At 44.7% G+C, this 23021-nt stretch overlaps 2 protein-coding genes across 9 annotated transcripts; both read right to left on the bottom strand.

Moving 5' to 3' along the window:
- Window positions 1-486: 486 nt before the first annotated feature.
- Window positions 487-13248, bottom strand: LOC125886259 (protein NLRC3-like). 8 transcript variants are annotated; one of them, XM_049572319.1, is made up of 16 exons: window positions 13162-13237; window positions 12974-13050; window positions 12595-12779; window positions 11723-11837; window positions 11546-11641; window positions 11166-11279; window positions 10630-10743; window positions 10042-10155; window positions 9528-9641; window positions 6792-6870; window positions 6434-6662; window positions 4475-6278; window positions 4210-4383; window positions 2165-2338; window positions 1427-1473; window positions 487-1287 (listed from the first exon to the last, which is right to left on the bottom strand). In XM_049572319.1, exons 3-16 carry the CDS (start codon window positions 12611-12613, stop codon window positions 725-727), a joined length of 3756 nt encoding a protein of 1251 aa, XP_049428276.1. In that variant the 5' UTR covers window positions 12614-12779; window positions 12974-13050; window positions 13162-13237; the 3' UTR covers window positions 487-724. The 8 variants fall into 8 exon arrangements, with proteins under 8 accessions (XP_049428276.1, XP_049428274.1, XP_049428277.1 ...); XM_049572317.1 differs by having other exon boundaries at window positions 12974-13072; window positions 13162-13202; XM_049572320.1 differs by lacking the exon at window positions 12974-13050 and having other exon boundaries at window positions 12595-12690; window positions 13162-13248.
- Window positions 12663-22358, bottom strand: LOC125883692 (uncharacterized). The gene is made up of 4 exons (XM_049568167.1): window positions 22278-22358; window positions 15898-21901; window positions 15754-15771; window positions 12663-12779 (listed from the first exon to the last, which is right to left on the bottom strand). Exons 2-4 carry the CDS (start codon window positions 21535-21537, stop codon window positions 12663-12665), a joined length of 5775 nt encoding a protein of 1924 aa, XP_049424124.1. The 5' UTR covers window positions 21538-21901; window positions 22278-22358.
- Between the last annotated feature and the right edge of the window lie 663 nt (window positions 22359-23021).

Consider the following 23021-nt stretch of genomic DNA (forward strand, 5'->3'; position numbering starts at 1 on the left):
AGGGTTGCCAGTTTGAACCCCAGGGTGGGGGAGCCCTTCTTTGTGGAGTATACATGTTCTTCCTGTGTCAGCGTGGGTTTTCTGCGGGTACTCCAGCTTCCTCCCACAGTCCAAAGACATGCAGGTTGAATGGTGACTCTAAATTGTCCGTAGGTGTGAATGTAAGTGTGAATGGTTGTCTGTCTCGATGTGTCAGCCCTGTGATAGTCTGGTGACCTGTCCAGGGTGTACCCTTCCTCTCGCCCAATGTCAGCTAAGATAGGCACCAGCCACCATTACCAGGTAATGCACTGTAAAAAAAAAAATTGACTACCACAGTTTAGGTTAATCAATTTCACCAGGATAAACACTGTAAAAATGACAACCAGAGGGTTCAGAGCAATAAACTTATGGACAACAGCACACCAACTTTAGCCTTATACTGTATCTTTCAGCTGTCCCGTCTCAGTAATATTGATCTGAGAAACACAACAAACACACGTAATGTAACACAATGCTTTTATTGTGACAAGAAACAGAATTCAAAATGAAAAAAATGACAGAAGGTACAAATCAACAGCATTTCTACATTTAAATGATCATGGCTTCAGTCTCTAAAGGACTGGTAGTGGAAGAAGTTTACAATGAGGAATCCTTTCAGTCATTCTTAATTAAAGTAACTGTGATCCCATCTAGACTCAACAGATCAGCAGAGGGTTTCTCTAACAGCAGGAGACTCTCGGACCTACAGAGAACACAGAGACACTGAGGAACAAGGTGTCCAAGACCACAGCCTAAACCCGGGATAAAGAGGTTCAGTGAATGTGGTGTTGAAGGTGTAGAGGGGGAACATTGTTTCAGAGAAGACTCTGTAAAAGGACAGAGTGCCAGCAGGATGGTCCAGATACACTGCTATTCTATTGGAGCCAGAGGTGGAGGAGGAAAAGAATGAGGTGGAGAAGTAAGGGAGGTCTGTTGTTCTGTGATTGTGACTGACAGAGTAACTACCATCAGCACTGCAGAACAGACTCCAGGACTGATCATTCTCTCCAAAGTTAGTGCCTGTAAATCCTTTCCTTTTGATTCCTTTGTAACTCACTGCTATGGAAAGCGGTGGTCTGCACTCGACCTCCCAGTAACAACGACCAGTCAGACCAGTGCTACACAGAAGCTGAGGCCAGAAGTCAAATCTGTCTGGATGATCAGGATATGACTGATCCTCGTCCACATATAGCACCTTCCTGTTGTTGTCAGACAGTTTGAGGTTGCTGTGTACTGTGTTTGTGTTGAATGCGAGTTCACAGGAATCTGATGGAGACAACAAGACACAACACAGCTGCTGCTATTAATCCATCATCTCTTCATTTATTGACACTTTGACGATGAAATCAGATATCTGAAGGAATGATGTCACAGTTTTCCTTAATCAAATTAAAAACACACTTACACTTCCCCAGACCTGGTTTTAACCATCGGGCTCCACCAGGCTCCACCCTGAAAGGAGGAAGGGGGTCAGAGTAGCACATCCTCTTTCAACATGCAAACATGGACATGTTGTCTCTCTTATACACATATTATTATACACTGACAAGGAAACAGTCCAGGAGTTTGAGAAATACAGGGGAAGTGTCTTAAAAGTCCTGCCCTGTCCTGAAGTTGTCTAGTTCAAGTTTAAGTTTTAACTTAATGTAACAAAAATTAGGCTCGGTGGGGGTGTCAGTGACTTAGTGGTAGAGCAGGCGCCCCATGTACAAGGCTGTTGCCGCAGCAGCCCGGGTTCAACTCCAGCCTATGGCCCTTTGCTGCATGTCACTCCCTCTCTCTCTCCCCCTTTCACGCTTGTCTGTCCTATCAATTAAAGGCCAAAAAAGCCCCAAAAATATCTTTAAAAAAAAGAAATTAGGCTCAGCTAGCAGTTTTCCCTTGCTTCCAGTCTTTGTGCAAAGCTAGGCTAAACATTTCCTAGACCTATCTCTGTAAAGATGAAACTGATTCGATCCCAGATATGGGGATAAAAAGGGAAATTTATATCAAAATGACTGACAGTTCCTTTAACATGCAGAGATCTGCCAAAAACTACATCAGTTATTTCCAACAGGCAATTACCATGTTTGTTCCTGGAGATGTTCTCCTTGGAGACCTCCTACACAAATATGTCATGTTTATGTTCAACCAGTGTTCATACCTGAGAGTGTCCAGTCTGCAGTGTGGATCCTTCAGTCGAGCAGACAGTAGCTTCACTCCTGAGTCTCCTGGATGATTGTATCTCAGGTCCAGCTCTCTCAGATGGGAGGGGTTGGAGCTCAGGGCTGAGGCCAGAGAAACACAGCCTTTCTCTGAGATCAGACAGACTGACAGACTGCAAACACACAAAACAACACACAGCAGATCATCTGAGGGTGCTGCTGTGTCACTCAAATACAAATAGATAAATAATAATTACAATGTCTTAATCAGAGTTAACTGTAACCATGTCATTGGCATTTTCAACTTTAACATTTATGTTTAGCGAGAATACTGCTTGTTCCTAGTTCGTTAAATATCAATTAGGGCTGCCCCTTAATAGGCGACCAAACGTTAATTGACCAGAAAGGTCATTACTCGGCAAAATTTAATTGGTCACTTAGTCACAGAAACAGACAAAACAAAACAGAAACAAAAGAAAAAACAAACTGTGAAACTCCACTGGGAGCTACGCCTTATTAGGCCATGTGGGAAATTAATTTAAAAGGACAGACACAGGAAGACACACGCTCAGCAGTCAGACAGGAGTCATGTTACAAACCAATCACAGCTGACAGACATTTTTCCCTTCTTCCGTAAATATCAGTCTGTGATAAATGTGGAAAAGTTGATCATTTTAGTGCAGGGCTACCCAGAGCTTTACATCTGTTTCAGAGACGATAGGCCTACACGCTTATAAACAGCACCTGGAAGAAGATCAGCTCTGCACTCAGGATTGTAGGTAAATAGGCTGTACAATGCTTAGTAAGGTTGCTTATCAACCTCGGATACAACCTGCTGCTGTGCTCTTGAAAGCTGGCACAAGAAAGGCACAAGAGTAGCACCCAGCACTGGACATCGTGTTTTCCAGGCAGTTAAAGACGCCATGTGTATGGCCCCTAATTTACAGGGCTGGTACCCGCGGTTATCACACAGGCTAGTTCATAACATGTCGGGCAGGAAATCCAAAGTGTGGGATCATTTTGAGAAGGTGAAGGACGAACCCAAGGTGATATGTAAACTCATCTTCATTGGTCGACTACAAACATGACGTATCATCTGAAACATGGAAGTAGCTACATGCCCATTAGCCACTTAGCACAATCATTACTGCTTTGCCGACAGTGCCATTAACAGGCGACTCGCTCAGTGAGTGACGTGCACTTGTAGATAAAATATAGGCCTATATTAATGAAGGTTCATCAGTATGGTTTGTATTTCTCTGTAATGTAGCACAGTGTTAACAATGTTACTGATACTATTCTTTCTCACACCTTGGATTCAAACCATTGTGTTGCCACACCCAAAATATATAAATTTAATAATTAAATTAATATTGTAAACATGTGGGCGACTAGTTGACTAATGGCCATAAATGATGACCACTGGTCAACTAGGAAAATTCTTACTCGGGGGCAGCCCTAAATATCAATACAATAGTTCTGAGGGTATTTGGTCATAAACAGACTATTATACTATAACAGAGACTGTAACATTTGAGTGACTTTAAAGGTCCTACACTAACTTGGTATAAGTCGTATCTATCAGATTGATCTCAGTTTGTTCTGTTAATAAGGAATCCTCCATGCATGCTGAAGTTTCCCACAGGGTTCAACAAGGTTCTGTGCTCAGACTACTTCTATTCACTTTATATACGCTAATGATAAAAATATTACAAGCTTAACCTGATGACATCACACACTTCGTGAAGGACAACGATTGGTGTGGACCATCGCATAGTCTGTCATGTCTTTCAGCCAAGTCACGGCACGATTTTATGACTCCACGATTGGTTAATCTGACACAGTGACTGTTGCAATGGACAGAAGTGTGGTGTAGTGTGAACCAGGCATAATTCTCTGAGTCTAGAAACAACTAACAAACTTTAGTAACAGGTCCTTTGACAAATCACATTTTCAGAAGCAATCGTGCACCTTAGCTGTTTATCCACCAATAAAAATTTAGATTTTCAATGGTTATCAGTTGAATGGGTAAATGAATCCTGACCTTAGGGTTTCCAGTTTACAGTGTGGACTCCCTAGTCCAACAGATAGCAGCTTCACTCCTGAATCACTGAGGTCATTGTTACTCAGGTCCAGCTCTCTCAGACTAGAGGACTGGGAGCTGAGAACTGAGGACAGAGCTTCACAGCTTCTCCCTGTGAGGTTACAGCCATTCAGTCTGAGGGAAAACAGTAAAGAAAGTCATAAGTTACTTTTTTCATTTGTTGAAAGACAGCAGCAGTATTTATTGATAGATAAATCTCACTTACAGAGCGTTGTTGGAGGCTTTGACCACTGGCAGCAGCCTAAGAAGAGCCTCCTCTGAAGCTGAGTATTTCTTGAGGTCAAACACGTCCAGATCTTCTTCTGATGACAGTAAGATGAAGACCAGAGCTGACCACTGGCCAGGAGAGAGAAAATCTGTGTGGAGACTTCCTGAACTCAGGGACTGCTGGATCTCCTCCACTAGGGAATGATTGTTCAGTTCATTCAGACAGTGGAACAGATTGATGCTTTTCTCTGCAGAGAGAGTCTTTTCAATCTTCTTCTTGATGTACTGGATTGTTTCCTGGTTGGTCTGTGAATTACTTCCTATCTGTCTCAGCAGACCTTGTAGGTGTTTCTGATTGGTCTGTAGTGAAAGACCCAGGAGGAAGCGGAGGAACAAGTCCAGGTGTCCATTTGGACTCTGTAAGGCATTGTCCACAGCACTTTGGTGGAGATGTTTTAGTTCAGGTTTGTGTTTCCTTGTTACAGATTTGCGGGAAGTTGAATGTTTTTTTGACAGCAAATTTACTCCTGATTTGATGAATGTCAGGTGGACATGAAGAGCGGCCAGAAACTCCTGAACACTGAGGTGGATGAAGCAGAACACCTTGTCCTGGTAAAGTCCTCTCTCCTCTTTAAAGATCTGTGTGAACACTCCGGAGTACACCGAGGCTGCTGTGATATTGATGCCACACTCTGTCAGGTCTGATTCATAGAAGATCAGGTTGCCTTTCTGCAGCTGCTCAAAAGCCAGTTTTCCCAGAGACTCAATCATCTTCCTGCTCTCTGGACTCCAGTGTGGATCTGTCCCAGCTCCTCCATCATACTTGATGTTCTTCACTTTAGACTGAACCACCAGGAAGTGGATGTACATCTCAGTCAGGGTCTTGGGCAGCTCTTCTCTCTCTCTGGTTTTCAACACATCCTCCAGAACTGTAGCAGTGATCCAGCAAAAGACTGGGATGTGGCACATGATGTGGAGGCTTCGTGATGTCTTGATATGGGAGATGATTCTGCTGGCCTGCTCCTCATCTCTGAATCTCTTCTTGAAGTATTCCACTTTCTGTGGGTCAGTAAACCCTCTGATCTCTGTCACCATGTCAACACACTCAGAAGGAATCTGATTGGCTGCTGCAGGTCGTGTAGTTATCCAGAGGCGAGCAGAGGGAAGCAGTTTCCCCCTGATGAGGTTTGTCAGCAGCACATCCACTGAGGTGGACTCTGTAACATCTGTCAGGAACTCATTGTTGTGGAAGTCCAGAGGAAGTCGACACTCATCCAGACCGTCAAAGATGAACACAACCTGGAACTCGTCAAACTTGCAGATTCCTGCTTCTTTGATTTCAGCGAAAAAGTGATGAACAAGTTCTACCAAGCTGTACTTTTTCTCTTTCAGTACATTCAGCTCTCTGAAAGTGAATGGAAATGTGAACTGTATGTCCTGGTTGGCTTTGTCTTCAGCCCAGTCCAGAGTAAACTTCTGTGTTAAGACTGTTTTCCCAATGCCAGCCACTCCCTTTGTCATCACTGTTCTGATTGGTTCATCTCTTCCATGTCCGGCTTTAAAGATGTCTTCTTGTCTGATTGTTGTTTCTGGTCTGTCTGGTTTCCTGGATGCTGTTTCAATCTGTCCGACCTCATGTTCATCATTGACCTCTGCGGTCCCTCCCTCTGTGATGTAGAGTTCTGTGTAGATCTGATTGAGAAGGGTTGGGTTTCCTGCTTTAGCAATCCCCTCAAACACACACTGAAACTTCTTCTGTAGGTTAGACTTGAGTTTACGCTGACAAACTCCAGGAGGACTGTCTGAATGAACACAAAAAACAATAGGTCAAAGAAAATATTTCAACATTTCATTTCCTCAAAGAATGCATATATATACATATTTCTGTCCATCTCTTGAGACATCGGTAAATGTCCTATTTATCCATGATGCTAAATCTTAAGAGAAATCCTCTTACTTCTCTCCAGACAGTTAGCCAGCTCATCCTGCTTCATTCTCCTTAGGAAGTGCAGTGTGATTTCCAGAAATGCCTCTCTGCTGCTCCTCCTCTGCTTTTTATCCTCATCACCCAACATCTCCTCATCATCCCTCTGACTCTCTAAGCAATCCAGGTAATCTGAAGTCAGAGCCTTCTGGAACTTTTTCAGCTCGTTCTTTACAAAAGTGATGATGTTCTCTTCCAGCACCTGGAACAGAAAATTACATGATTTATACAGTCAAAATAAAATCATGGTACCAAACATCAAATCCATGTTGAACACACTGACTGAGAAATGCAGCATGGAGACGAGTGGAAACAAAATAGATGTACAGACCCTAAATATGGAGAACAGGTATGCTTGATGCTGCTGGCCAGACTGACCACTGGGAACCTCTAAGCTCTCCTGGTCCAATCTGTGGAGGAATCGTAAAGAATCAGCTTACATTATGTTTGTACACACAAAGACAAACACATGGTAAAGGTACTTAGTGTTAAAGTGAAGATTACAACATTAAATCAAATAGTTTCCCATGACACTGAAGTGTTGGTCGTACTGTGAATCAATAGTCCAGTCTGCGTTTCTGTTCAGCTTTCAGTTTACTGTGTTGGTTTTTTATCTTGTCCAGTATAGTCCCTCCAGCTCTAATTGATCTCTATAAAACTGCAGACAGCAAGACACAGTTTTATGTTCAACTCTGGCCATTCTTCCCTCACCATTGGTCACTGTGGCATGTGGCCCTTGACATCACCAGGTCAATATAAGTGTAATGTTACCTGTCCAGCACAAATTGGTAGTGACTCATAATAAACGTAGCAGGTACGGTGAGAAAAACATCAGGAAAACCAAAAATAAATCCGGAGAATACTGCATCAAACCAAAACTAAAGGTTTCCTTATTTCACATTGAATTGTATGTCAAATGTGTATTTGGTTCTGGAACCAAACTCCTGAAGAGGGGCTGGACTCTCCCCTTTCCAGAGTTCCCCAGGTTGAGAGAAGCCAGGCAGGTGTAGGTATTTGTATAAGCCTGTGACTGTGCACCCCAGAGTTGGAGTTCAGCTCGAAGAATGACAGGGTTGCTTCCATGCAACTGCCAATCTCTGAGAGGAAGTCTCTGATATTATCATATCATATCATATATTTCATGGAATCTCTGTGTGGCCAGTGTCCTGGACAGGATATTGCTGGGGGATTTGAAGGCTTTACAGGGCAACGGTGGAGAAACCTGGAGGGGTTGACTGGAAGTAACGGCCTGCCTGATCTGAACATGAGTGGTGTTACGTTTTTGGACTTCTGGGCCAGTCACGGATTGGCCATAACAAACACCATGTTCGACCACAAGGTGATTCCTATGTGTACTTGTTACTAGAACACCCTAGGCCAAATATCAGCTAATCAACTTTGTGGTCATATCATCAGACCAGCAGGCATATGTCTTGGACAGTTGGGTGAAGAGAGGACCAGAGCTGTCAAATGATCACCACCTAGTGGTGAGTTGGATCGGATGGCGGGGGAGGCTGCTGGACAGACCTTGTAAACCAAAACATAAGTGATGATAAACTGGAAACACCTTTCTGAGGCCCCTGTACAGAAGGTATTGAAGCCTGAAGTAGGACCTCCAGAAGAATTTCTTGTGCATTCCAGTGGAGGTGGCTCCTAAGAGTTAAGTTGGAAGGTTGGGGGTTGGGGTTAGGGGGGTTTAAAGGTTGTCCCATCACCTGGAGAAGGAGGCCTTTTGGGCTTGGTTGGCCCAGGGGTCTCCTGAAGCAGCAGACAGGTGCTGTGGGGCCAGAGGGGCTACTGCTTTGAGGGGTGCCAAAGCAAAAATCCAAATGTGGGAGGAGTTTGGCGAGGCTATGGGGAATGACTTTGGTTGGCCTCAAGGAGGTCTTGGCAAACCAACTCAGGAAATGAAAGCAGGGCTTGGCTCAATAATGTGGAGTGGTGGAAAGAGCACTATGGGGAACTTCTGAACTCGATCAACACATCCTTTGTGAAGGAGGCAAAGTTTGAAGATTTAGGGAAGCCTCGATATCCCGAGCAGAGGTCTCTGAGGTGGTTAAAAAAATCCTTACCACTAAAGCACCAGGTGTGAATGAGATTCACCGTAAGATGCTGAAGGTACTGAACACTGTGAAGGTCGGGGACAGTGCCTGCAGAGTGGGGAATCTTACTGCACACCTCACTGAATTTGAGGAGAATGTGGAGGTGCACCTAATACCAGTGCAGAAGCCCATCTTGTCTGATTTCAAAGACCTGGTGTTCAGCTTGTTTGATTAGCCAGCAGCTACACAGGTGATCTGCATCTTGCAGATGACTCCCAAAAATGCAGGAAGCAGGATGCTTCTAAATTACTAGTTCCATTTCCATTTATGGCAAGGCGACCTGCCCTAGGATAAGATTATGGGTGCTTGCTACGCTGCACAAGGAAGTAAAGCCAAGGAATTGCATGGTGTTTTTTCATATGACTTTTAGGGACTGAAGTGGAATGAGGCACTATTTTCCTGTTCTGTCCCATTGTGGATCTTAGGGGAGTTAAACAAGTACCTTTGACCCGTTTGCCACCTTGAAAAGTGGAATACATGTGGGACATAGGCTTCATGTGCCATTATTTCATTATCTTCCTTGGGTAACATATCGACTGGTTGGCTGGTCTAAATGGCCACTCTGTTTCAGGGTGTTGTAGATTTATTTGAGCAGCCCTGAGATCTCTCAGGTTTGTTTCTTCCTTCTTACTGGGCCATAACCAGGTTTGTATGTAAATAGTTCACATTTGTAGGCTACAGTTTGTTTGTTATGTGGCTGTTTGTGAATTAGTCTTGTGGGCTGCGCTGCCTCCTCAGAGGATGTCTTACAGAGTCAGTCCAGACCTGGACTATGTAACAGTGTGGATGGGTCGTCTTGATACGACAGAGAAGATCTAGTTACATCGTAACCTTGGTTCTCTGAGTGAAGAGGGAACTTTTCCATCTTTTAGGAAGTTTGGAGACATGTTTCAAAGCATCAGTAATGCCACACCAACACAGCTGATTTATAAGTAAACCAAATAAAGTAACTAATGTTGACTCACTCTGCAAGTGGGGAACACTGTCCTCTGAAAAATATGGGCGGCTCCATGGACCAGTCACTCTTAAAGGACACACAGCTGGGTGGATATCCAGGAGAGTCTGATGTCTGATGGGTCCTGTTAGACAGAGAGGAAGTCCACCAGAGATAGATATTCATTTTTTAAACTTCAAACACAAAAGCTGCTGGATAAACTAGAGGATATCAACCAGAAGAAAAATTCTGAAGCTCTTCATTCTTTTTGGGGAGAACAGCAACAATGTAAGGACTCCAGGACCAAGGTAATCCCACTTCTTTCTCTCCTCCATGTGGAGCCAAGGATCTAATGTAAGAAACAGGAGGTCCATATTGGGGACCTGTGCCTGGATCCTGTCGTATGTTGGACGTCACTTTCTACTTTAGTGTTAATGAAGTTCAACAGTGGAGTTTCCACTTTTATAAGATGTTACAGCTCTTCAGAAGGAGTTTGTATCTTCAAATGTGTTGCTGACATTATAAAATAACCAATGCTGACTTACTCTGCCATTGGGAAATGTTGTCCTTTGAAAAATATGGGCGGCTCCATGGACCAGCCACTCTTGAAGGACACACAGCTGGGTGGATATCCAGGATAGTCTGATCTCTGAAGGATCCTGTTAGAGAGAGGGGAAGTCCACCAGAGATGGAAATTCACTTTTCAAAATTCAAACACAAAAGCTATTGGAGAAACTATAGGATATCCACCGGAAATAGCGTTTGAAGCTCTTCATTGAATGATTTCTGTTCTCCCTGCTCATCAATGTCTTTTTGGGTTAACAGGGAGATTGTGAAGACTCTCGGGCTGACGTAATCTAACTTCTTTCTCTCCTCTATGTGGAGCCAAGGATCTAATATAAGAATCAGGAGGTCCACATTGGGGACCCGGGCCTTAATCTGAGGACACCATGTATAAACAGAAACTTTTCGGTCTTGTCGCATGTTGGATGACGTTTTTCTACTTTGGTGTTAATGAAGTTTAACAGTGGAGTTTCCACTTTAATAAGGTGCTACAGTTCTTCAGAAGGAGTTTGTATCTTCAAATGTTTTGTCATGTTGCTGACATTATAAAGTAACTGATGTTGACTTACTCTGCCATTGGGAAACGCTGTCCTTTGAAAAATATTGGTGGCTCCATGGACCAGTCACTCTTGAAGGACACACAGCTGGGTGGATATCCAGGATAGTCTGATCTCTGAAGGATCCTGTTAGACAGAAAGGAGTCCACCGGAGAGGAAAATTCACTTTACAGTCCTTATGAGCAGCAGTTGCCAAGACAAGATTAACACAAAAAAGTTCAGTAAACAAAATAATAAAAGATCTTCACACTTAAATTTGTCTGAACCTGGGCTAAAACACAGAAAGTTAAAATTAGAACAATGCTGAAAATATATAAGAATTAGAAGGTCAATATTGGGGATCCGGGCCTTAATCTGTGGACACCATGTATAAGCAGAAACTCTTCTGTCTTGTCACATGATGGACAACACTTTTCTACTTTGGTGTTGATGAAGTTCAAGAGTGGAGTTTCCACTTTTATAAGATGTTACAGCTCTTCAGAAGGAGTTTGTTTCTTCAAATGTTTTGTTATGTTGCTGACATTATAAAATAACTGATGCTGACTTACTCTGCCATTGGGAAACACTGTCCATTGAAAAATATAGGGGGCTCCATGGACCAGTCACTCTTGAAGGACACACAGCTGGGTGGATATCCTGGAGAGTCTGATCTCTGAAGGATCCTGTTAGACAGAAGGGAGTCCACCAGAGAAAGAAATTCACTTTACAGTCCTTATGAGCAGCAGTTGCCAAGACAAGATTAACACAAAAAAGTTCAGTAAACAAAATAATAAAAGATCTTCACACTTAAATTTGTCTGAACCTGGGCTAAAACACAGAAAGTTAAAATTAGAACAATGCTGAAAATAAACTCAGAGCTCTAAAGAAAATGGATAAACAACAATAAAATAATGAATCACTGATATTACCATTGTTAACAACATCTCACCTCATATTAATATCATCATTGATAGACCAGCCACTCCTCAAGGACACAGAGCTGGGTCCAGGTTCAGGAGAGTCTGGTGTGAGCTGCTGCTTTGGGCTTTAACACAACACACAAAGGTTTGAGTGCTGAGCTCTGACATGGAGAAAAGTCATCAACAGTTAGAGATCCTCATCTCACCTCTGAACTTTAGTCTGGCTGTCATGTTCCCCACAGAGAGTGATTTTGGAGGGAGGGGCTCCTTCCTTTCTGTCCTCACACTGATTCATGTTGCTCAACTCACACACACTTTCATCTGAAGAGGAAACACAAATCATTCATCTGCACATCAACTCAAATCACCCTTTGTATCATTTCTATTGTCAAAATAAGAGCTACTATTATTTTCTCTTTCATATTATAGCAGGTAGTGTTTGAACCCAGTTGCAGCACACCAATAACCAGTAACAGTTTGTAATGGTGTTTACTGGGACAGCTCAGCAGGTATAGAGCACAGCAAGTTTACAACACGTAATACAATTCAACACTCCAGCAAAGTCTCTCCACAAAGTCAGTGGCACAGTGAAGGAAATGGCAGGGGACATAGTCCAGGGGGCACGAAATCCATCCATCCATCCATCCATCCATCCATCCATCCATCCATCCATCCATCCATCCATCCACCCATTTTCATCCGCTTATCCGGGACCGGGTCACAGGGGCAGCAGGCCAAACAAAGCACCCCAGACGCCCCTCTCCCCAGCTATGCTTTCAACCTCCTCCTGGGGGACCCCAATGCATTCCCTGGCCAGATGAGATATGTAATCCCTCCAACATGTTGTGGAGGCATCCTGATCAGATGCATAAAAATACTAGAAAACCCTGCACCAAGTTAATCCACAGTCCAAACAGACGAACTAGCAGGGAGCAGGCAGATGGCAAGTGGAGGCCAGGCGGAGGGTTGAGAAGCCAGCAGGTAAGTACTCACAGGAAGCACACACAATGGCTAGTGGCAACATGGTGAAAATCTCTAGACCACAGGAAACCACCGGTAAGATGACTGGAAAACTTACACTGTAGAGTTGTCTTCATCAAGTGAAAACAGCAGGCAGCCACAGGCAAACAGGTACCAAGGACACGGTCAGGGTCTCATGGTCAGAGACAGAAGGCTGGGGCATTTACAGGGAATCAGACGAAGCAGGCAGGAGAGGTGGGATGAGTGGAAAATTGTTGACTGGGTGCTGAGTGACTGTTCATGCTGAAAGGAGCAGTGAACAGAAATGCAAACTATGACTCAGCTACTGTCAAAACACCGAATTTAAATCTGGTGTAAAAATAAACTCTGTAGAGCTTATACTAAACAACAATAGAAGTGGATTATGTGCACAATCAAGGAGATATTGTCACAACACAAAACTTAATAACTCCACTACAAATCGTGTCTCAGCTCACTTCATTTCAGTTTTGAAGGGTTCCAGAGGAAACATCAATGTAGTGTTGTGTGTGACTTCTGTTTTCTGACCTTTCTCCTATGAAATAAGAAGTGAACAACTACCGCAAACATTATACAGCATGAATTAAACCCTAAAGAGACCAAATACAAATAATATGATATGAAGTATCAAACAAAGCCAACTTACAGTTTCTTCAAAGAATCCAACGTGTTGAAGAGGATGACTATGACTGTACGCCCTGAGAGAAATAGCTTTGTCTCAGGTGAGCTGTTTCCCGGAATGAAATCAGAGCTCCACCCTGAATAACAGCAGGACAGGCAGGAAGGGCGGTAACAGGAGCATACTTTCACAATAAGATGTTGTTGACAGTTGCTGTTATCAGTCAGTGCTACTCGAAGTTAAGGATGCTTTCTTAATAGGATGGGTCCTTCCAAGTGGGGTCCTGCAGAGGCTTGAGAAGACCTTGCTTGCATTTGGTGAACACACAGGCTAGCAAGTGCCCAAGAAAGAGGCCTTGCTTTCAATTACAGCAAATTGTGCACAACGAATTGTGCGTACTTTATTTACGCTGAGGATACTGTCATGCATCCTTGAAAATTCTCTGAAGGAAGGACTCGGTCATTGGTCCTTGATCCATCCTTGATATTGGAACAGTCCTTCTGAGGGAGAATTCTTGAAATTCAGCCATTTAAGAATCCTTCCTTAACTCTGAGAAGCACCAAGTATTGTATTTTGCGAATGATAGCGCCACATGATTTCTAATAACAAGCAGAGGAAGATATCCAGCCACATGGAACTCAACAAAGAGCTGAACAAACAGCCAGAAAACATGACTGTCAACTCTATAATCAATACATGATCAATAGTGTTTGTTACTGGACAGAGAAGATGCTCTTGTTCCTACAAAGTTTCCTGGAAAAGGTTTTTTTTTTTTTTATAAAATAGAGACCGTTTTTAATTGGAGTTCATTCCAGTTCATTAAGTAAGTCTGATATTCATGTGTTTTAATCTGAAATTTACCTGCAATCATTTCAATTCAACATATCTGAACCACAAAATGAAACATAAAGATCAATATCTATTGGCCTTAAACAATCAACTGCTGCTTTTAAACTTAACTTAGCAAAATGATTTCCCCTTTATTTAGAACCAAATGACACTTTGCTCTCCAGGGAATGTTCAGCAAATCATGAGGAAATCATCAAGAAGTTTATAATCTTCAGAAATCTTAATGCAAGGCAAAACTGGTTAAAAATTCAATCTGGACCTGAAGACCAATTGCTTCCACTTTGTCTCTTGAATGCAGCATGAGGGACTTTTCATACGTTAAGTTCCCACGTGTCTCTTGAATGCAGCATGAGGGACTTTCTGCACTTCAGGTTCCCAGGTGTCAGAGGGATGATGTAACCAACGACTGTTGGAGGAGCACTGGTGACGCAGTTCCATATTTATTAAGTGCATTTTTTTTCCCTAACAAACTTTATTCATACAAAGAGGTATAACAACAATTTGCATACCAAAAAAACAACAAGCCAGAGGGAACATGAGTCCATTCATGTCCATTCATATGAAGTCATTTCAGAGTTCAAAGTAAAGGTGCTTCCTTTAAAACACTGAAAGTCCTACTGCTTGAGTTCAACAATAAACCAACGAAGTAGGGTTTGGGGTCAGACACCATTTCCATATGTTAATATGGAATTTAACAAGAAGCTAAAAAAAAATAGGTAATATTGCTATCAATCTCAAAGAACACAAAATATGACATCACTTCACATCAAATACATTATTCTGCACCCTCGTGCCTATTTTCCTGTTGTTTTGCTTATCTGTCCAACATAAACTTGATGATCAGTGAAATAACAAATGAAGTATTGTTTCTGTGGCTGAGTAACAAAAAAACAACAAAAAATAACAACAAAAACAACAAAAAAACTTCTTTTGCTAAATAATAATAAATTATAAATAAATAAATAAATTTAATATAAAATATTTCACTTTGTTACTTATTTTTGCTTAAAATACAGCGTGCCTTTTTCCACTGTAAGAGAACTTTGCGGCAGGAGGTGCAACACAGTCCAAAGTATTTACACTGTTTATTCAGAATATCAATATTTGTACTAAAAACGTGTTTATACTGCTTATGCTCATAATATTAATTTCTGTATGATCATAGTTCTTTAACCTGGGATGCCTTTGCTTGGTTCAGATAGTACAAATGTGCATATATATGGTACGCATATTTATGTACATGTTTGTATGCTTACTGATAAAAAAGTTCCCTCTTTATATTTATCCTAAGGGATTTCTTTCTTTCTTCTTTGTCAACTACTTATTCTGAAAGGTGATCTCCTGTTCTTATTAGTTTCTATCTAATATTTGAGCTGTCATTTTCCCTTTTCCTTGTTTTTCTTGTTGCTCCTGCTTGGTATCAGATCCGAACAAAACTGCAGTGGTGGAACGTATTAAATACATTTACTCAAGTACTGTACTCAAGGACAGTTTTGAGATATTTGTACTTTACTTGGACATTTCCTTATGCTACTACTCAACTGGTGAACCAGGTGAGAGTGGACTCAAATGCACAACTCTGTTCAGGTAAAATAACATAGTCTTTACTCGTCAAAAGGTAGGTTGGGTACACAGAATCAGTGAAGGCAAACAAATCCAATGGGGGTGAGGCAGAGACAGAGACAATCGAAAGGCTAAATGAAAAAAAAAAAAAGACACTGGGAAACAAATAGGCTCCTCCCGGACACGGCAAAGCAGGGACGTTTGCACAGCCGCCCCCAAATTCACCTGGTAAATTTGCAATACCACAGAGGTCCCTGCTGTGCTGTAAGATCAGTCTCAGTCCTCTGGCATTTCTGGCAGGGGGATGAGTTTAGCCACTGGCCGTGTGTATGTAGACCCTTTAATGTTTACCTCAGCTGTACGTATCCGGCCGTCATCGCTGGGGATCACTTTGGTGACTCGTCCAACTGGCCACAATGCTCTTGGCAGCTGTGGGTCAATGATTATGACCACCTGACCTGGAGCGAGGTCCACAGTAGAACTATGCCACTTCCGACGATGTTGAAGGTTGGGGAGATAGTTCTTGGTGAACTGGAGCCAAAAGTGATCTGCCAGCACCTGGCTGTGTCTCCAGCGGCGACGTCCAAGCAGGTCACTGTTGTGATACACAGCTTGTGGAAGTGATGCATCCCGCCGCCCCATGAGTAGGAGATTTGGTGTTATGGAGTCGGGATCTGCGATGTCTGATGTAGCATAGCCAAGGGGCTTTGAGTTGAGAATCCCCTCAACTTCTATCAGGACCGTCATGAGGACTTCCTCTGGGAGCACTTGGTCTTTCAGGGCCACTTGCAGGGAAGCTTTAACAGATTTGATCTCTCTCTCCCAAACACCGCCGAAATGAGGTGCAAGTGGTGGGTTAAATCTGAAGTCGATGCTCTGCTCAGCAAGCTGGTCCTTTAGTGCTGGCTCAAGTGCGGCGAAGGCCTCTTGCAGCTCTCTGTCTCCTCCCCGGAAATTAGTGCCTCGGTCACAGAGAATCTCAAACGGCTTCCCTCTTCTTGCCACGAAGCGTCGTAAGGCGAGCAAGAAGGAGTCAGTGTCCATGCTGCACAAAAGGTCCAGATGCACACACCACGTGGTGAGGCACTTAAAGACAATACCCCACCTTTTCTCACGTCTGCGGCCTATTTTAATGGTGTATGGGCCAAAACAATCTACCCCAGTAGACCAGTACGGTGGTTGGTTGATGCGCAACCGTGCAGCTGGCAAGTCGGCCATCTGAGGAATGACAGGCTTGCTGCGCCATTTACAGCACTCTGCGCAGCTATGCTGATGTTTCTTGACAGCTTGACGTCCACGAATGATCCAGTATGTCCTCCTTATTTCTGCAAATACACGGTCAGGACCTGCATGAAGCAACCGGTTGTCATAGTCCTGTATGAGCAACTTCGTGACATGGTGGTTTGGTGCCAGGATGATAGGATGGATAGTGTCCTCTTCTAGGTTCTCTGCCTTTCGAAGGCGACCTCCGACCCTTATCAGCTCCACATCTTTGTCGTAAACAGGGGATAGAGACAGCAAGCTGCTATTAGAGCGGAGGGGTTTACCTGCTTGCAGTGCAGTAAACTCCGCCGGGAAACTCTTCTGTTGTGCTCTCTTCAAGATGACAACTTCTGTCTTGACTCTGTCGGCTGCAGTCATGGGAGGAGCAGCCGCCCCGTGTAGGGACTGGAATGTGGCATCTATCAGTTCTGACCATGATTTGATCTGAGTTACATCTGGGACTGGAAGGCTGCTTACTGTGATGTTTCCACAACAGATGGTATCACGGGTTTCTTCGGCTGGTGTAGGTGTGGAACTTACAGCAAGATTAGTTGGCCACTCGGCTGGAGGCTGGTGGAGGAAAGTCGGACCACATGACCAGCGGTTGGGCTTCATTAGATCTGCCAGAGATTTCCCCCGGGTGATATCATTGGCGGGATTCTCTTCTGAGGGAACATATCTCCAGGTATCTGCTCCAACTAGCTCTTGAATCTCTGCTATCCGTGTCCCCACAAATACCTTGTACTGCTGAGATTCGGACTGGATCCAGTGCAGAACAGTCGTGGCATCTGTCCACAGTGTTGTTTTCTTTACCAGCAGAGTCAGCTCTGTGTGCAGGACCTTGGCTATTTGTGCACCTGACAGGGCTGCACACAGTTCCAGGCGAGGTATTGAAAGCTGTTTCTTTGGTGCTACATGAGATCTTGCCATAACAAATGCCACCTGTACCTTTCCTTCACTGTCTTCAACCCTCATGTATGCTACAGCACCGTAGGCTTTCTCTGAGGCGTCACAGAAGATGTGTAGTTCAACAGGAGTGTCGGTAGGAACGTTAGTGGTGTAACAACGTGGCATTGTGATGTGTTGAAGCTGTGGGAGCTCGCTCTCCCACGCTTGCCATACAGGGAGGAGACTGTCCTCAATAGGCTCATCCCATCCTCTCTCTTTCCTCCACAGGGCTTGGACCAGGACCTTGGCACGTCTGGTATACGGTATGACGTAGCCAAGAGGGTCGTATTGACTGGCTAAAACTCGATATACATATCTCAGGGTCGGTTCAGTCACTGGGATGGTTCTGAGTTTGTATCCAAGAGTGTCAGGTCTGCAGCGCCACAGGAGGCCGAGTGTTGACTCCTGTGGGTCGGTCTTATTTGCAGTCAGCCATAACTCACATCCTGCTGACCTGGCTTCGGGAGGTAGATGAGCGATAACCTCGGGCATGTTGCTGGACCACTGTCTCATATCAAAGCCTCCACTGGCAAGGAGAGCTCTCATCTTGTCAATGAGCTGTCTGGCTTGATCCTGAGACTGCAGAGACTGGAGACAATTGTCTACATAAAATGCTTGCAGCACAGATTGAACCACGTCTTCATTGCCCTCACTGTATTCTTGCACATGATGCTGCATAGCATAGGTTGCACAGCATGGGCTGCAGGAAGTCCCAAATGGCAAAACACGCCACTCATAAACATCTGGGCTGCGCTCTCTCTCACCATCACGCCACAGGAAGCGGAGGAGTGGCTGGTCTTCAGGGAGGACACGCACCTGATGAAACATGCCGCGGATATCTCCACTGATGGCTACGGCGTGTTCCCTGAACCTCAGTAGCACGCCAAGCAGTGGTGCACTCAAGGTAGGACCAGGAAGCAGGTTGTTATTAAGGCAGGCTTGTTGATAGTTGAATGAGCAGTTGAAGACAACTCTCGCTTTACCATTATGATAAACAAGATGGTGAGGGAGGAACCATGACTCCTTTGACTTGCTCACCTCATCAGCGTTGATCTTGACAGCATATCCAGCTTTCTCCAATTTGTGTATCTCCTCGTTGTACACAGCGGATTGTTCAGGGTTGGTAGCAAGGCGGCGCTCTGTTGCTCTGAGGAGAGCCATCACGGCCATGGGTGGAGCATGGAGAGTGGGTGCCTTTGGTTTACGCAACAATGGAGTGGCATAGCGGGACACACCATCAACTGTGACTCTGATGGTCTTCTGCTCAAGTTGTTCCATAGCTGCTTTATCCTCACAAGAGCAGGTCACCTCCTTACTGTTTCCGAATGGCAATGTGTCTAGCTTCCAAAGTCTTTCAACATTTTGACGTAGCTCTTCAGAAGGAGAGAGGAATGAAGAATGAAGACAGCTGTTCTCACCTGATGGATGCTGCAGGAAGGTGGCAGGTCCCTGCACAGCCCATCCCAGAGCCGTGCACACGGCTACAGGTCCACCGATCGGGCCAGACCGGACTGGGAATACTGGTGTTATCAGGTGAGGGTTGTCAGAACCGATGAGTAACATAGGCTTGGCTCTACTGTAGGAGTGCAATGGAATGTCTCTCAAGTGTTGGTAGCTTCGTTTCAGGGTTTCAGCTGCACATGATTGTTCAACCAGATTCAGCTCTGCTGCTGTGAAGGCATGTTGAATGTCATGTTTCATCCCTTTCTTCATCAGGGGTGACACTTTGAGTGAGACTGTAGCTCCCTTTAACTGCACCTTGTCCTGTCTAATTGTCCTCAGGGACAAGATTTCTTCCTTTCCCTTGAGACCGAGGTGATGCACAGCAGCAGGTAATATGATTGTTCTTTCAGATCCGTCATCCAGAACAGCGTAAGTACTGAGTGTTTTCTTCCCATTGTGCAGGCGTACTGGGACAACCTTCAGCATCACTTGACCTGAATGGCTAATTTGGTCCATGTAAATCATGCTGGGGGATGTGCTCACAGTCAGGACAGTCTCTGTTTGTGGCACATCATGGAGCACAGATAGGTGTTGTTCCCCACAAGTTGAACAGGGTTTCTTTAAAGTGCAGTTGTCAGGTGTGTGTCCTCTCCCACACCTCCAGCATCTTTTCTTCTCCTTTATCCAGTCAGCCTTAGCAGTGCTTGTGAGTTTAGCAAACTCACCACAGGCATTGAGGTAGTGTTCTTGGTTGTTACAGTAGGGGCAATAGGGCTTAAACCTGTCACGCTTCTTAGACTGTAGAGGGGTGCTTGATGCAGGAGCTGGATTAGGTTGCAGAGCCCCCTGGTGGTTACCTAGGAGAATAGTTGCAGACTTCACCTTTGGCTGCTTTGCTGATTTGCGCTCCTGGCTGTCAGCATGTGTGGGTTCTGGTGGACATGCACTTATTCGACGGGATACCTGCAGTATCTGGACTTTCCTCTCAAGCCACTCTGCCAGGTCTGGAAGAGTATATGTCCTGTCACTGCCACTCTGAATAATTCCCCTAGTGAAGCAGTATTCAGCGAAGGAATCTCTGTAGTTAGCAGGCAGCTTAGTGAGCAGTGTGTCAACGTGAGAACCACACAGCAGCTCTGGAGATGAGGGGCCTTGTGTTGTGCTTAACATGCCCACTAGTATTCCAACTGATGCTGCAAAATCCTCAATACCTTGATAGTCTCCGGCCTTCACTGGTGGAGCGTTCAGGATAGCATTGAGTTCTCCCTGCACAAGCTGTCTGGGCTGACCATATCTGTGCATGAGGGATTGCATGGCAGTAGTATATGGCGTTGCACTATTGATGAACCGCTTGGCTATTTGAAGTGCAGCAGGGAATCTGAGGTGGTCGAGGAGGACTTGGTACTTATAATCTTCGCTTAAATGTCTGTGGGGCCCAAGAATACTGTCCAGGCCCTTCTTAAGCAGCAGGAAGTCACCTTCCCTCCCTGAGCTAAAAACAGTCAGTTTGGGCTTGGGAAAGCCTAATGATGAAGCAATAACCATTTCTAAAACACCTGGTGCATTGGTGTTATCTGGTGGCCGCACAGGTGCAAAGGGCTGCTGAGGATAGTAGTGTTGGACAGGAGGAGCGGGATGTTGTACAGTAGGATAGGGATATGGTTGAGGAGGAGGCTGCCAATACCTGGATGCACTGTATGCTGGTCGTGATGGGGCAGATGCAGTCTGGATCGACCGCACAGGAACTGCAGAGACTGCAGGTGGCACCGGTGAGGTAGTGGGAGTTGGTCGTATCACATTGACTGGAGGCACAGGTTGTGCGGGCGGGGCCAATGCTACAGGGGTTACATGGTCAGTAGCTGCTGATGAAACAGAGGCTACAGAATCCACACGTCTCATCTGTGAAATGGGATCATCCGCCAGCTGTGCAGAAGAAGCTTGATCCACAGCCTCTGTCAGTATAGCGGAGGGTGCAGCGTGCATTGATGAGGCAGCAGCTGTGTCCTGATCTTGAGAGAGGGGCACTGTCGAAGCTGGAATGTGTGATGCAGGTGGATCCTGTGCCATCCGAGTGGGACGGGGACACATGTGGATTCTCTCTAGATGGGGAAGACTACCGTACTGAGACATATCTGCAGCATATTGATGTGAGCGATATGTGGGGTGAGTATAGCCACCCTGGTGGTGAGGAGTTAGTCTTACGTTATCCATTTCAGCCTCCAACTCTCTCATTAGGTGTCCCATAGTCTGCCAGCGTGCCTCTAGGCGCTGAAGTCTATCGTCAGGGCTCTCATAGGGCTGATATGTGGGCCCTGGATAGGAAAGGAGTCCTCCCATGTTGGGTGGTGCTACGTATGGAGATGTTGTCGGCGACACTGTCCTTGTTATGGTGGGATGAAGGGGTTGGAACGGATAGCTGAGCTCGTAGTCCTCCAGATGTCCGGGAATGCGTCGCACCCTGCTGGGACGGGGACTCCGTGGCGGCTGTCCATCTTAATATCCTCTACTTGTAGCCATAGCGCAGCTTGCGTACATCCGGCTCGAAGGACCACTTGTGAATTATATTTTGAATGCTGGCGTACACAGTCTGGCCTTAGTCTTCTGTGAGAAAAACTGCGGCTACTCCAGAGGTTTCTTCAACCCTTCTTTAATGATTTCACACAGCTTGGAACAGTGTACAGGGTATGTACGTTGTGGTTTCCTGAAGCATACAAATAGATAAACAATAATTATATTAGTATGGTACAGAAATAAAGTCATATCACTGTCAACTGAACAGACATGGGACACTACACAAAGAAAACTGGCCACACGGGGGCACCTCAGACCACATTGTTATAATGTAACACACAACAACTGCAAGAAACGTGAATATCGCCAGATGCAGAGTCCATCCGCGGTAGTAAACACTTAATCAAAACAGTATCATATGTTTAGGACACATATATAAACAAAGACGGACATATTAACCAGTCTGTGGCAATATATCTACCGTAAACAACTCCGTGTGTTAGAGTACTGATCATAACACATACATCAGAAAACAGCATAACAATAAACACCTACTGTAAACTTACTGTGCACTCATGCACAACGGACATACGGTGACGGCGGGGGTAGTTATGACGGTACTCCGCTGAATGCTGTCACAATTGCAGAGCAAGTGTGAGGCACTCCACAGGTGTTTCACCAGCTCAGCTGCCTTTGGGGCTGTTCTGTTGTCTTCGTGTTCCCTCGGGACTACTCGGGTCCTTCCGGTGACGTTCGGCTCCTCCCGGACACGGCAAAGCAGGGACGTTTGCACAACGCTTATGAAAACATAGTTATGAATATTAGCCTACATACTATTCCTGCCAGAGGATGTCACTAACCCATGCACTGAACCTTTAAAGGGCCAGTGTGTAATATTTGGCATGGTTTATTGTCAATCTGAATCTGAATATTCTACCCATTAATATGTTTATACAAGTGTATGATCGCTATAAAATAAAATTCGTTTGGTTTTCGTAGCCTTATAATTATGCTTTTATATATATATATATATATAGCAAGGGCCTTGCTTTAGAGAGATCGCCATCTTGTGCCGCCATGTATGTACGGCAGACCAAGTGGACAATCCAGCCAGCCAGAGAACGCGTTTCGCGTGTATAAATGAACCAACGAAGACAGCGGAAGGAAGGAAGAAGGAGGAGGAAACAGCAGAGAGTGTTAGTAGTTCGTTGATAGAGAGTAGTGAAAAGTTTTTTTAGTTATAAAGTTTGCGAATGGACCACACTTACCACGCAACAGGAGAGAATGAACCCGAACCATCATCTGCGAGG

Source organism: Epinephelus fuscoguttatus, linkage group LG3, assembly GCF_011397635.1.
Source record: "Epinephelus fuscoguttatus linkage group LG3, E.fuscoguttatus.final_Chr_v1".
Lineage (NCBI taxonomy): Eukaryota > Metazoa > Chordata > Actinopteri > Perciformes > Serranidae > Epinephelus > Epinephelus fuscoguttatus.

What these genes read in the sequence shown, in the direction of transcription:
- LOC125886259 (XM_049572320.1), bottom strand. An exon ending in AATGATGATATTAATATGAG is followed by an intron (nt 11,280 to 11,545) that starts GTGAGATGTTGT and finishes TCTGTCTAACAG; the next exon opens with GATCCTTCAGAGATCAGACT. An exon ending in CAGTGTTCCCCACTTGCAGA is followed by an intron (nt 6,871 to 9,527) that starts GTGAGTCAACAT and finishes ATTCCTCCACAG; the next exon opens with ATTGGACCAGGAGAGCTTAG.
- LOC125883692 (XM_049568167.1), bottom strand. Translation starts at nt 21,537, where the DNA reads ATGGGAGGACTCCTTTCCTATCCAGGGCCCACATATCAGCCCTATGAG.